At 37.3% G+C, this 14,889-nt stretch overlaps 1 protein-coding gene across 14 annotated transcripts in view; it reads right to left on the minus strand.

Moving 5' to 3' along the window:
* The window catches only part of ikzf2 (IKAROS family zinc finger 2), a 152,322-nt gene that overhangs the window by 40,472 nt on the left and 96,961 nt on the right, over positions 1-14,889 (minus strand). For 13 of the 14 annotated variants that reach the window (XM_072261226.1, XM_072261221.1, XM_072261232.1 and 10 more), the window contains one exon: positions 7,120-7,383. In XM_072261226.1, the coding sequence (XP_072117327.1) occupies positions 7,120-7,383 (264 nt within the window). The remainder of the gene's footprint in view (positions 1-7,119; positions 7,384-14,889) is intronic. The other variant, XM_072261223.1, reaches the window with a different exon arrangement.

Here is a 14,889-nt window from a genome sequence, read left to right on the forward strand (position 1 = left end):
ACCAGTGCAAGTTTAAAGATGAAACTTACAGAAAATGCACCAAAGTAGGACACATACAAAGAGCATGCTGGGCAGACATAAATAATAGACTACAGAAGAGGTAAAAATAAAAAGTTTCAGTTTCAAAAAGTGTACCAATCTGCATGCCTTTGAGGAAATATCTGATGATGATGAGAGACTATTTATGACACAGGAGTGAGTAGCCTTAAGAGTTACAATGTGAAAACTAACAAGAGACCAGCATTATGGCTTACACCAGAAGTAAATGGCGAGTTAATTAAAATGGAATTGGTCACTACTTAGGCTGTTTCAGTCATTCCAGAAAATGCACTTGAATGGCATTTCAAAAATACTAAACTGAAGCATGCAGATGTCCAACTAAGAACTTATACTGTAAGAATGGCATTAGTAACAGTGAAATACAACAATCAACAAGCCACACTGGGCTTTATGTAGTAAAAACGGGACGGTCAGCTCTGTGGTGACGTGGGTGACTAAGCAGCTAAATCGTAATTGGCAAGCATTTGCATGCCACATCCCGTGCAACAGAGTCAACTGAAAGTGAATTAAGAAAGGTACCGGATGATGCCACAGCAGTGTTCACAATGGCACTGGAAATCTCAAACATATCAAGGGCAAAATAGTATTAAATAAAAATGCCACACCTAAGTTTTATAAAGCCCATCTGGTTACTTATACCACATGAGATAAAGTAGCCAGTGAGCTATATCGCATGGAGGCTGAAGGAATTCTTTCCAAGGTTGAGTAGAGCCCATGGGCAACACCAGTGGTCCAAGTAGCCAAGAAGAATGGGCCTGTCAGGATCTTTGGTGATTTTAAAATCACCATCACCCCTGTCCTGAAAGTTGATCAATACCCTCTTCCCAGGATAGAAAATATCTTTGCAAACATTTCTGGAGGAAAGCACTTCAGCAAAGTGAACAGCTGAGTCCTACATACAGATAGAGATAGAAGAAGAGTCCAAAGTGTTTCTCCTTATAAACACTTATGAAGGGTTTTATTGATATAATAGGCTTATTTTCGGAGTAGCATCTGTACCTGCACTCTGCAGAAAGCTATGGACCAAGGGCTGCAAGGCTGTACAGACACTCAGTGTTATCTGGATGACATTATTGTTACCAGTTAGATGACAAGGAACACCTCCAAAATCTTGAGACAGTGTTTAAAAAGATTTGAAGGTTATAGGCTCATGCATAACATAACAAGTGTGAATTCTTGAAACCAAGTATCATTTACTATGGTCACATCATTGATGCACAAGTTTTTCACAAGTGTGCAGAGAAAATTCAAGCAGTGGTTGATGCAGAGAAAATTCAAACAGTGGCACACGCCCCAAAGACTAAGGATGTGTCACAGTTGTTCTTACTTGGATTTGTCAATCACTATAACAGGTTGCTGTCAACCTTGGTTACTGTGCTCCTTCCCTTGAACTTTACTACAGCTCAGGAAGAAATGGCAATGGACAAAGCAGCGTGAGGTGGCTTTCCAAAAGGCAACTGGTGATGACAGACACTGCATTCACACATTATGATTCACAATGTACTGTGTAGCTTGTCTATAATGAATTGCTTTATGGTATAGGTGCAGTCATGTCACATCATGAGCGACAGAAGTCCAGAGTCAACTCCTATATCACCACGGAGGAGGCCCCAGAACTTGAGATGGTTTCACAGCCACAAGTCTCATCTGCCAAGCAGAGTGATCCCCCCTCCACCTCTGTCATGAAAGACATTATTCTACAGGAGTAAGAAAGTTTCCATAGCAATTAGATTTTTAGGCCAGAATGGGACAACTTAAAATTTACTATGCTGGGGATATCTGCATGGTAGTTGTATTACAGAGTACACTATGTATATAGTTGGGATTCATTTTATATTGAGTAGGGGTTTGTAGCTAAGCAGGGAACAGTGTTGTGCATTTAATATTTCAGTAATATTTAAGAATATTGTATATGTTTGATCAAGCATTGTGTTGTTTACGTGATTCATTATGGATTATATGTAAAAGTACATGATTGGCATATGCCTTTATGCCACCATATCGTATGCTGGAGACTCACTAAAGTAAGGAAACTAGACACGAGTTATCCCTGGCTCTCCCTTGATTTTCTTTTGATTAATTTCTGGAGTTATGAAACATAACACTTACTATGTTCCAAATTACAAAATGGATAAAGGACTATCAAAAAGGTGGTGAGAAAACAAAATTAGAAGGACGATACTAAAACTGAAGGCTTGTAAGTATCAAAAAAGACACTAAGCCACTCCTCTTTTCTACAGAAAAGACTCAAAGTAATCTACTGAAGGAGATGAACAGGGTAATCAAAGTGAAGATATTTCCACTTGCAAGGTTCCATAAATACAAATTTTAAACAAAAGATAGTCACCAACATATTTCAATAACAAATTCAACAAGTGAAATTCCTGTATTCGAAGTGTGATAGAAGAACTTACTATCCAAAATGGAACAGCAAATGCCAGCTAAAATGGAGCTAATTAAGGAAAAGAAATGTTAAAAGTATTGTGTTGATAAGGCTAGAGAAGATGGAGTGGAATAGGTTTGTTTATGTATAAATGCCAGAAAAATAATACTTCTATACTTTTAAGTTTTATGGATCAGAGAATGCATGATGGAGCACCTGGCAAGTACCACTAGTCAAATTTGTCTGTGATTATACTTGAGTATAAAGTTGCTGGAAGCATGAGTTGTTATTAGCTCAGCAAATTATCAGAGACCTTGGTTAATAATATGTTCAACAACATAGCTTGATTTAGTCAATGAGCTGTAAGGGATATGGGGAAAAAAAGCAATAAAGAGAATAAGGATGGTCAACTAGAGTAAATCAAGTATAAGTAGACTGTTTGTATCCATTGTTTCTCCAAGAGGAACTCACGCTTTTCTTGACTAGTAAACCCACTTTAAAATTTAATTTATTTGGATAATCAACAACCACCAGGTCAGTTGGGAGTCAATATTCAGCTGGAATAAATATATTTCTCTTCACGCTTTCCTTTCTTTTGGATATATGTGCAAGAAGTGAGGGAATTGGTCATAACTTTGTTCAGATTTAGTATTCACTTCAACTTCCTTGAACAGTAATACCTGGCCTCCATGATGGCAAATAAATACATATGCATGGAGGGTTTAATTTAATTTATTTTATCTATATATTTCCTACTGTAATTTATAGTTTTTTATTATGTAACACTGCCACATAACAACAGATTTCTCGACATATGCCAGTGATATTAAACTGATTCTGATTCTGTGTATTGTGTGTGTGTTAATTTTACAAATCACGTTTCAAAAACTCACCACTATCAATACACCCCACAATACATTCCATATAAAGGGACAGCATTGTTGATTTGTGGTCAGGTCAAAGATTGTCATACACTTTTTGTAATAAAAGACTGAAGCAATTATTAATACCGTTATGCGGGGGTGACTAGTTTAACCCTTGGGCACAGATTCAAAGGCTTCTCTGAAGCGTGGGGCCCAGTTATTTGAAATCAGAACTAATTTTGTGACTAATTATATTATTTTACCATTTCCCTTGTAAGATTTGATCATGACTTGAGATTCTAGCTTACTTCACCAGAATTAAAGTTAAAAGGGGCCTTGGCATGATGAATACTCTTATCTAGCTTATTGGATTCGTCCCCAGGGGAGAGAGGGGAGAGAGGGGGGGAGAGAGGGGGAGAGAGGGGGAGAGAGGGGGAGAGAGGGGGAGAGAGGGGGAGAGAGGGGGAGGCAAGAGGGCTAGAGAAGAGACCACCTCTTGATTGTTGCCATCTCGTGACTGTGTTTCACCATATTTTCCCATATTAATTTGCCAGAGAAGATCATTTTTAAGAAGATTTGCTGCCTTAAATGGCATGAATCATGCCTAATTTTTCACACCTTGTGTCTCTCATTAGGTATGAATCCAATAAGCTAGATAAGAGTGATAACTCAAAATCCACAGGCATCTTGCTCTAAAAACCCTGTTTTAGATGCTAGCAAGTTTCTACATGCTGAATTTCACCTAATTTTCCTGACCTTGCAAAAAATTCACTCTTCTAGGAAAGATCAAGTTCCACTTAATGGCATTACCAAAGTATTTATTACGTCACAATCTAAATTGAAACAAACACCATGTTATTTTATTATTGAACTAGTAAATCTTTGTTGACAAAAATTCCATCATGAAATTCAAAACTTGGAAATACAGTTTTCGATAAGGAAAAAGTTCAAGTAATAAATTCATTCCAAGGGGCATGTAAGAAAGTAACCAACATTTGCTCATGTCAGATAAAAACATTTATATCCAAACTATGTTACCAATACATTAGTCTTGGAAAATATATCTGTCTAACAGACTTAACTTTAGTAGGTGATTTGAAATGAAATTAAACAAAGTGCTAAAGGCATTGGACCCAACTTTATCATATGGTGACAATGTAATGTCCTTTTATCGGTATGAATTCTTAGTTTTCCTGTTTGTATCCCTTGTTATATCAAATTCGTTGCATTTCAAAATTTTTTATGCTGTATGTGACATGTCCCAAAATATTTGTACTTTGATCAATGAAAATGCACCCATGTGACCGTCATTCTGGTTTTAACTCTTTCTTTTTGGGAGCTGCCTGCACTTTCAGTGGTGTCTTCCAGCAAGATGAAATTTATAGAGAATCAGATGTGATTAAAGAGCAGCTTTATTTTATCTTTTGTGCAGTGTTCTACTTTATTTAAGTGGGTAGACTTTACTTCTAAAAACGTGATGATATTTAGCACTAATTCATACATTACCAATGGACTAACTTTTATAAATTATCAAATATTTTCCAAATAATCGAAGATCTTAAGTAGTTCAACATTGAAAGGATATTAGTAAATTAGTATTAAGCCACAGCCTGACCTGCTGAGTTCCTCATGCATTTTGTATTTGTTACTCTGGATTTCTAGCATTTGTAGAACCTCTTGTGCTACTATTAAGAGAGTACTAGCCTAGAGTTATTTGTAGATAAAATTAAAGAGGTTTTTGGGAAGAATATAATGAGGCATTGTTTGAAAGATAATGTAAAAGAGAACCAACTAAATATTTGGAAATGAGTATGAAGAGCATAAACATAAATAAAATTCAAGTATTTAGAATTTTGGTAGCTTGGGCAGACAAACTATTATTAGTTGGCCAAACCTCCACTACTCTGCAAAACAACCTCCATAAGCAAACACCATTCAAATTCTACTCTAAAATGTCATTCATTTTCAGACTTCTTATGCATGGAAATGGGACATGAAGGATCTTTTGGTCTGTTGTCCAACCAAAAAACTAGCAGCATTATCAGAAATCATCACAATGCAAACAATTTTCTTAAAATATTTAAAATGTTTCCCTACCAATTTTCAGATTGCATTTTGGTTAAGAAAAGCATTTCTTTAATACTTCTTTAGTATCAATAATTTTATTTCCCTTCAATATATAATGTCATAGTTCATTATCTGGCATTGAGAACCAAAGAATTTGGTATCAGCAAGTCAGTAAAACATAGGTGCCTCAATATCTATCTACTGCAACATGTGCAACAATGGTCTTTAAGTCATCATTAAACTGGAATCATCAACATATAGTTGGCTCTTTCCTTAACATTTCTGATATACAGAGTTTTTCTGAATGTGTTATTACACTATAAAAGATACCCTAACCTTGACCTCCGTGTACATATTTTGTGTCTTCCCGAGATGCATCCTACAGCCACACTAACTTCATACAACCACAAAGGAGCTATTGAATTCTAAACTTCATAATATTAGCCATCCCACAAAACAAGAATGGCTTGCCAGTGATGACCCAGACTCAGGAAATGGATACTGAGACTAAAGCCCAAACTACCCTAATATCTTTTAACAGTTAGCACATCAGAATCAGAGATAACTGAAAATAGTTAGTAAATTGAAATATAAAATTAATAAAATAATATTTACAATATTCATATTAACTAAAATAAGTTTAAAATTTCTCCATTTGCCATACATTTCCTGGACAAGACTTATTTAAGTGAATGTCTAAGTTACATACACTGAATGGCATAAAGTTGAAAGGTTGGTTCCTCAGGAAAGAAGGATATCATATGTACTTGCTACAGATCTCCATATATTCCAGGACTTCCATACTGCAATGCAAGTGTGTGGAGGTCTGGACATGTTAATCTGCTAAGGGGACCTCAATGGCAATTCTTTTCCAAACTACCAATGACAGGTTTCAAGGGTAAATAAGGTACAATAGACAATTAAATCATTACAAACACTCCCCTTCATTGATGGATACCTTAGTAAGTAGCAGTGATGCCCATTCCTTTTATAGTCATAGTCTCAAGTATTTTTTCTATAAGTTTTCTACAAGTTTTTTTGTATTTATTTACAATATCTGGATATTGTTAGCATTTGTGGCAGCCTAATCATTTTAAAATATAACCTTAAGAATGTAAAGCAAATGGATAAATTACAGACTACAACAAACAACAACCTCTAATATTTACTATTCTATTTTTTAAAACTAATTCATTTTATAATGTCTATTTACAAGCTAATTGAATTTAACATTGATGAAGATCTATTCTGGAATTTGTAGGCTCTGATTTCAGTAAATCTTCCATAGTTTGCAAACACTACTTATCCAGAACTTCTTAATACTAAAAGAATCAAAATCCGAAATGATAACCAGCAATTGGAAAGTATATCTTGCAAATGAGAAAAACAATGGATTAATACAGTTAGTAATCTGGGAATTCTAGTTTTTGCATTATCTTTTGTTGATAACTATTAACATTGTTATTTCTAAGGCAGCAAAATTCAGACTTTTATAGCAGGCTTATAAAGTGGTTGAAAATACTAGATAATAATCTTAATTATGTCAGCATACATGAGTTTGTGCAACTTTAAAATATTACAAAGATGTATTTACTCACAATTTCTACTTTATTGCACCACACTGGTGATATTTTTAAATTTAACTGTTGGAAAATGTATCTATAGCTAAAAGTGGACCACAATTTGGTTCCTTTCGAAGTACACATTTCTTATCTAGTGTACAATCAACTTTTTTTTGCTGCTTACCAGTGTGGCTCCGCTTATGTACCATTAGAACATTGGGCCCAATGCAAACCATCCCACAGATGTCACACTTCAGTTTACCATTCGGAAGTCGTACTCCTCCATCAGCTTGTATCTCCTGCCCTTGGTTGCTTTCAGTCATCCCGTTGCTTTCCACCATAGATTCTTCCATGGTGTTCATTTCCTCTTTGCTTCTGGCCTGGTCAACCTGTTTAAGAACTTTTCCATCATCCTCATCGCTGTGCATCTCTATCTTGATGGAGTTTGCTGCAAACACAAACAAAACATTTAGAATAAAAATGTTGTCATGTACAGATAGCTGTTCAGAGTAAAGAAAGGCCATATTTTTTCCCTCATTCCACTTCTTTCTCCTAAATACACAAGGCTGATAGCCAATTAGGAAGCAGAGAACGGTGAAAAATAGGCTTCAGCCAAATGAAGTATATTCAACTACTTGTAAGCAAAAATGAACAGTGAACAACTGTCATTATATAGAAGAATAGCATTTGTATTGTGTTTTTTAAAACCACTGATCTATTATTACCTGTATGTCACTGAGGCAGTCCTAGCCATTTGTTTTTGTAGATATTGTGGTGTGCAGTTTCCTGCACTCACTGTCTGGGACAGCTCTTGGTGCATGTCTCAGCGGAATGCAATTTCTGGAGTGATGTTCTTAGTAATTGCAACAGCACAAGCAACCAGCCCATTTCCCCCATGTACTCTGATAAAGATCTTTGTTTCATCCAACTTAAAAACATACATAACACACTTTTTCTTCACATATCACATAAGGAACCTTTGATTGTGAAAACCTATTCAATTATTTATGGAATCTTAAGATTCAGAATGCATTTAACCAGTGTCACTAATTTTGCAACAGGACAAATACAGTTTCTCTTTACAATGTTTATAATAGGCCAAGTAGAATAAAGATCACTGTCTTTAACTTGATAACTTAGTTCTTTAAGGATTTAAGTACTAGTTATAAAAAGATCTTCTAATCACGCAGAGCTCAAAGAGTGGTTGTTATAAAGTCATATTCCAGACATTTGCATTGAATACTAATATATCCCCATTTATTTTTCCAAGCCTCTTCTTTCATCCTCAAAGCATGAAAGAACAACTCTGGAACTGAGTGGTAATACAAAGGTGCACCACACTCAGTATTGTGTATTAATTCTTCAATGCACTTCATTCCTACATTTCTCATGCGCTTACAAACTTACAAGTGATATCTTCCACACTACAACGTGAGGAGTTAATAATAAACCCTTCGTTCCTACCTGTTGAAGTTATCACACAATTCATTCTTAATTAATCTTTGATCTGTTCTTTCTGTATTGAGCTTTGAGGGCCATATGGCATGTAGTAATTGAAAGAAAACATCTTTATTCAGCTTAAAAGCTTTGTGCTTTATTTTGTTTCAATATTTTATCTATATATACCTGCATTCAAAGCAACTTGCTAGATTTAACAACGCAAACACGAGGAAATCTGCAGATACTGGACTTTCAAGCAACAACATAAAAGTTGCTGGTGAACGCAGCAGGCCAGGCAGCATCTCTAGGAAGAGGTACAGTTGACGTTTCAGGCCGAGACCCTTCGTCAAGACTAACTGAAAGAAGAGCTAGTAAGAGATTTGAAAGTGGGAGGGGGAGGGGGAGATCCGAAATGACATGAACATTGACTTCTCAAACTTCCGCTAGTGCTCCACCTCCCCCTCGTACCCCATCCGTTATTTATTTATATACGCACATTCTTTTTCTCTCTCTCCTTTTTCTCCTTCTGTCCCCCTCACTATACCCCTTGCCCATCCTCTGGTCCCCTCCCTCCTTTTCTTTCTCCCTAGGCCTCCTGTCCCATGATCCTCTCATATCCCTTTTGCTAATCAACTGTCCAGCTCTTGGCTCCATCCATCCCTCTCCTGTCTTCTCCTATCATTTTGGATCTCCCCCTCCCATTTTCAAATCTCTTACTAGCTCTTCTTTCAGTTCGTCCTGACGAAGGGTCTCGGCCCGAAACGTCGACTGTACCTCTTCCTCGAGATGCTGCCTGGCCTGCTGCGTTCACCAGCAACTTTTATGTGTGTGGCGAGATTTAATGTGATGAGCAACAAGGTCACTTTAGCAGAACCAGAAGAAGATTCCTGACTCCTAAACAAAATTAACTTTTGGAGCTCTGGATAAGTAAAACAAGTTAAGGCTAGTTCCCATTTATTTTCTGCTGGAACACAATGCAAAAATTGAATTTAAAGCATACCATTGATTTAAATGGGAATTATGATACATCTTAAATTATATTAAAGCAAATGATGTTGTTAGTTTAACTGAATATCCAAGTTTCAAAGAAATGCACAGAATATATTTCAGTCTTTAGAACAATACAGGTGAACTGTTGATTAACTCACCATTTTACTCCAAAAGGGCAAAACTGACATTTTTACTCCACTAGCTATTCACCATGATAGCGAATAAAAAAAAGTGAGTTATAGTTACTTAAAACAATTTCAAACAATAAATGTTTAAACATGAGTGTAAATCTATTGCACGGATTTGGTTCAACAGGATTTTTGTCAATTCCAGATTATTCTGGATGACTAGACTGACACTTGATTGGCTGTTTTGTCTTTTGGATTAGATGTACTGAAGTCCTGTTGACCCTTAGATGGATGTTAAAGATGTAATAGCATCATTCAAGGCAGAACTAGGAGATCCTTCAAGTATATTGGTCAACATGTATTCATCAAACACAACCATGAAATATAGATTTCTGGTGCTTATCTAATTACAGTTATATGAATTTGTTATGCAAATTGGCTGACACATTTACCCAAAGTTTTGACTTAAGTACTCTGCAATCTAGTTGGAACACTAAAGGTACTATGCAAATACAAATTCTTTCAATCCTATCTTTGCTTTGATCAAAATGATTCAAACAATGCAAGGGTGAATTAATAATAGAAGCTTAATGAGAACAACCGAAATTTGTAAAAAAAAGATTATTGATATAAGATACTAGGGAACATGAATCCTGGACTGTCTTCATCAGCCAGCACAGTTAGTGCTGCTGCCACACAATGCAAACCGGATTTGATTCTGATGCAGGGCCTCAACCTGAAACATCAACAATTCCTTCCTCCTCAACCCCAACCCCTCAACAGATGTTGTTTGACAGGCTGAGTTTCTCCAGTGGACTGCTTTTTGCTTCAGACTCCAGCATCAGCAGTTTCTTGTGTCTCCAGGTTTGATACTGATCATTGTTGTCGATGTGAAATTTGCACATTTGCCCTGCAACTATGCAGGTTTCTCAAAAACAAAACCAGTAAGTTAGTTGGTTCCTGTGAATTGACCCAACAGGAGAGTTGCAAGGAAATTAGATGTAGTTCATAGGCATTTGAGAGTGCTGAGAAATAAGTAGGGTAACAAGACTGATGAGTATGTGTTTGTGATTGTGCAGATAAAATATTTATTGATTTATTGAGATACAACATGGATAGCCCATTCCAGCTCTTTGAGCCACATCACCCAGCAATCCCCAATTTACCTCTAGCCTAATCACAGGATAATTTACAATGACCAGTTAACCAATGAACTGGTATGTCTTTAGACTGTAGGAGGAAATCGGAGCACCTGGAGGAAACCCATGTGGTCATGGGGAGAATGTACAGAAAGTGGTTGGAATTGAACCAAGGTTGCTGGTACTGTAAAGTGTTGTATTAACCACTATGTTCCAATGCAGCCCTCACCAGGATGTTGCCTGGGTGAGGGGCGGGGGGATGAATTTTTCAGATAGGAGGAGAGACAAGATAGGTTACATTCTTCCTGAAGCACAGGAGACTGAAAAGGGACCCACTAGGAGGTATACAAAAATTGTGAAAGGCAGACATAGGATAAAAGGCAAGAAACCTTACCCCAAGGCAAAGATGTCCAAGACTAGAGGGGATAGGTTTACATAGAGGGATAAGGGAATCTGTGGAACATTTCATCCAGAACATGGTTGAAGTCTGGAACATTTTGCCTGAGAAGTTGGAAGAAGCAAGTACTGACAATATATAAGATGCATCTGGATGAATTAACTGAATTGAAAACACATAGTAGGCTACTGACCAAGTACTGATAAACAGGATTACTGCAGATAGATTATTTAAGGTCAGCATAAACATAAAGGGCCTATTTCTGTGCTGTATGACTCTATGAGCCTGACAGTCAATGGGCCAGATAATTACCTTCAAGGTCTTAAGAAAAATATGAGAAATACAATATGAAAATACTTCAAACTCCACGTAACGGAACAGTTATATTTGCAAATTAGCAAAACAGTTTCTGATGTGTGTATTACAGCCAGTAGAACTACTGGAAACCAAACCATTGAGAGTGAAGTGACTAAAAGGGCAATCTGATGAGTATTTTGTTTTTTATGCTTACATTCAGACTCTCAAAAGACAAGAAGATCACAATAAAAATATACTCAACACGAGCAACTCAATTTCCAGAAGTCACAACTGAGATCAGATCATAAACAACAGGAATTCTGCAGATGCTGGAAATTCAAGCAACATACACCAAAGTTGCTGGTGAACGCAGCAGGCCAGGCAGCATCTGTAGGAAGAGGTGCAGTCGACGTTTCAGGCCGAGACCCTTCGTCAGGATCATCATCCCCTCAAATGGTCACAGGCCTACGAACACCTCTCACTGTCCACCACCAAGAAATAGAATCACATTGCAAGACGATGTTTAAAGTGGATTGACCTCAGTTTTCTCTTTGTAATAGGATCATTATAGTCCAAATAAACCCACACAAGGTATACAAGTTATATAAAATGGCCAGCAGGTGCAAAAAGTGACCACAGCTAGGATTACAGCAGCTCATTCACAAATCCAACTATATAAAACAATAATGCATCTTAAAATACAGAATGGAAGAGCATTTATAAAAAACATTAAAATAGTATAATTGAGATAATGAATTGGAAAGACAAATCAAAATGGGGGGAGGCTACTGGGTGCATAAATGCTGGTATAGACCAGTTCAGTTCAATAGCTTGCTTCAGATATGTAAAATTCCATGAATAGTACGGATTTGTATTGCTATATTACAACAACCTTTCTGAACAAGTTAGAAATGCAACATTTAAATAGAATTTCTGATTCTTAAAAAGATGTAGTGGATTTCAGTTAATTGTGTCATTGGTTAATCGGGTTAACCACTTACTTGGGACAACTATTAAAGAACAAAAAACTAATCTAGAAAATAGCTGGGATTCCCTTTGTTTATTTGGGACACAATGCCATTTAATTGGGGAAGGGGACTTGCTGAACAGTTTTGAACTCGCATCAGAGCTAGCATTTTCAACCTCTCACTGCTATGGTCGGAAGTTCTCAACAGCTTCAAAAAGGCGACTATCACATCAGTGCCTAAGAAGAGTAGTGTAAGCTGTCTTAATTAAATGCTTTGAGAGGTTGGTCATGACTAGAATGAACTCCTGCCTCAGCAAGGACCTGGTCCCACTGCAATTTGCCTATCACCACAATAGGTCAACGGCAAAAGCAATCTCAATGGTTCTTCACACGGCCTTACATCACCTGGACAACACAAACGCCTATGTCAAGATGCTGCTTGTTGACTATAGCTCAGCGTTTAACACCAACATTTCCACAGTCCTGATTGATAAGCTACAGAACCTGGGCCTCTGTATCTCCCTCTGCAATTGGATCCTCGATTTCCTAACTGAACAATCTGCAAATTGGTGATATCCCCTCCTGACGATCTTCACTGGCACATCTCAAAGGTGTGTGCTTAATGATCTACGTCCTCAGTACCCATGATTGTAGCAAGCATACCTCAAATACAATCCATAAATTCACTGATGATACAACACTATCAGTAGAATCTCTGATGGAGATGAGCGGGCGTATAAGGAGTGAAATATACCAGCTAGTTGAGTGGTGTTACAGCAACAACCCAGCACTCAATGTCAGTAAGACGAAAGAGCTGATTGTGGATTTTAGGAAGAGTAAGAAGAAGGAACACGAATCAATCCTCATAGAGAGATCAGAAGTGGAGAGAGTGAGGAATTTCAAGTTCCTGGGAGTCAAGATCTCTGAGGATCTAACCTGGCCCCAATAAATTGATGCAGCTATAAAGAAGGCAAGACAGTGGCTATATTTCATTAGAAGTTTGAAGAGATTTGGATTGTCCCCTAGAACATGCAAAAACTTCTACAGATGTGCTGTGGAAAGCATTCTGACAGGCTGCATTACTGTCTAGTATGGGAGGCCTGCTGCACAGGACTGAAAGCTACAGAAAGTTGTAAAATTAGTCAACTGCATTTTGGATACTAGCGTCCATAGTATCCAAGATATCTTCAAGGAGCAGTGTCTCAAAAAGGCGGCGTCCATTATTAAGGACCTCATCACCCAGGATGTGCCTTCTTCTCATTGCTACCATCGAAAAGGAGGTACAGAAGCCTGAAGGCACACACTCAGTGATTCAGGAACAGCTTCTTCCCCTCTGCCATCCGATTCCTAAATGGACACTGAATCCATGAACACCTCACTTTTTAAAAAATTACGTTATTTCTATTTTGCACTATCTTTAACCTAACTATTTAATATACATATATCTACACCTACTGTAATTAATCTACTTACTTTTCCTTTCTATATTATCATGTATTGCATTGCACTACTATTGCTAAGTTAACAAATTTGACGACAGATTCCAGTGATAATAAACCTGATTCTGATTCAGACATGTGCACTCATGTGGCCGTTAGACACTACACCATGCTTAGAGCAAACAGTTTTTAAATAGCATCAGTTGTGTGTGCATCTCTATCACCTCCATCACTGTTTAGTTTCCCATCGCCTCCACCCTTAACCAGTCCAAATTGTAGTGAGTGGTCCACTCAGTGGAGAGATCATTGACTGTCAGCTACCGACCTGTTCATCACCAAAACAAAGAGCTGGAAAAATTACCATTGACTCCACCAACCCTAGCAGTCAGCATTCACCAAGTTGCCATCAGGGAGATGCTACAAGTCCATCACTACCAGACCTAAATGTCATTTCCGAAACTTCTTTCCTGTCCAGAACAAAGCTCACAGGTGTAATACCCTAACTGTCCCTGCACAACATCCATTAAATGGTCTTTCCTGCCCTTTTGTTCTGAAGATAATTATTTAATTCTGTTCATGAGTTCATATTTAAATCTGATTATTGACTTTTGCACTAATTGTTGATTGCTTGTGGCTGTTTGAACTATTGTCTTGTAAATTGTTGGTTGTACTACGTTGTATGTCATGGCATTATGCTGTGTTTTATGCTTGGCACCAAACCACAATAAATTCTGGTATGTTTCACATACTGACTATAAAGTGATTCCGATTCTGTTTAAGCGATATTTGTCACTGATATTTGGTGAAAAATATGCAGCAAGACAATTGCTCAGTGCGGTTTCAAGCATTCAGCCTTAGAGATAGCAACAACAGCTGGGAGTGTAAATTAAACAATTTCATCATTTCAACAAGTTATATACAACAAAGAATTTGAGGGTATTGGCAATCATCATGAATGATACATTGTAAATGAAGAATTGGAGGAAGAAATTGTTGAAAATTGTATGAAGACAGTCTGGCTGCGTCGACACTAGACCGGATAATTTTGAAAACGCCGGTTTCGTATAAAAACGATAGGCGTCCACACCAGGCGTTTTTGAAAATACCTCCGTCCGCATTAAAGCGGGTATTTGGGCAAATCTCCTCCTACTGGGCAT

Source organism: Mobula birostris, chromosome 6 (genome assembly GCF_030028105.1).
Source record: "Mobula birostris isolate sMobBir1 chromosome 6, sMobBir1.hap1, whole genome shotgun sequence".
NCBI lineage: Eukaryota > Metazoa > Chordata > Chondrichthyes > Myliobatiformes > Myliobatidae > Mobula > Mobula birostris.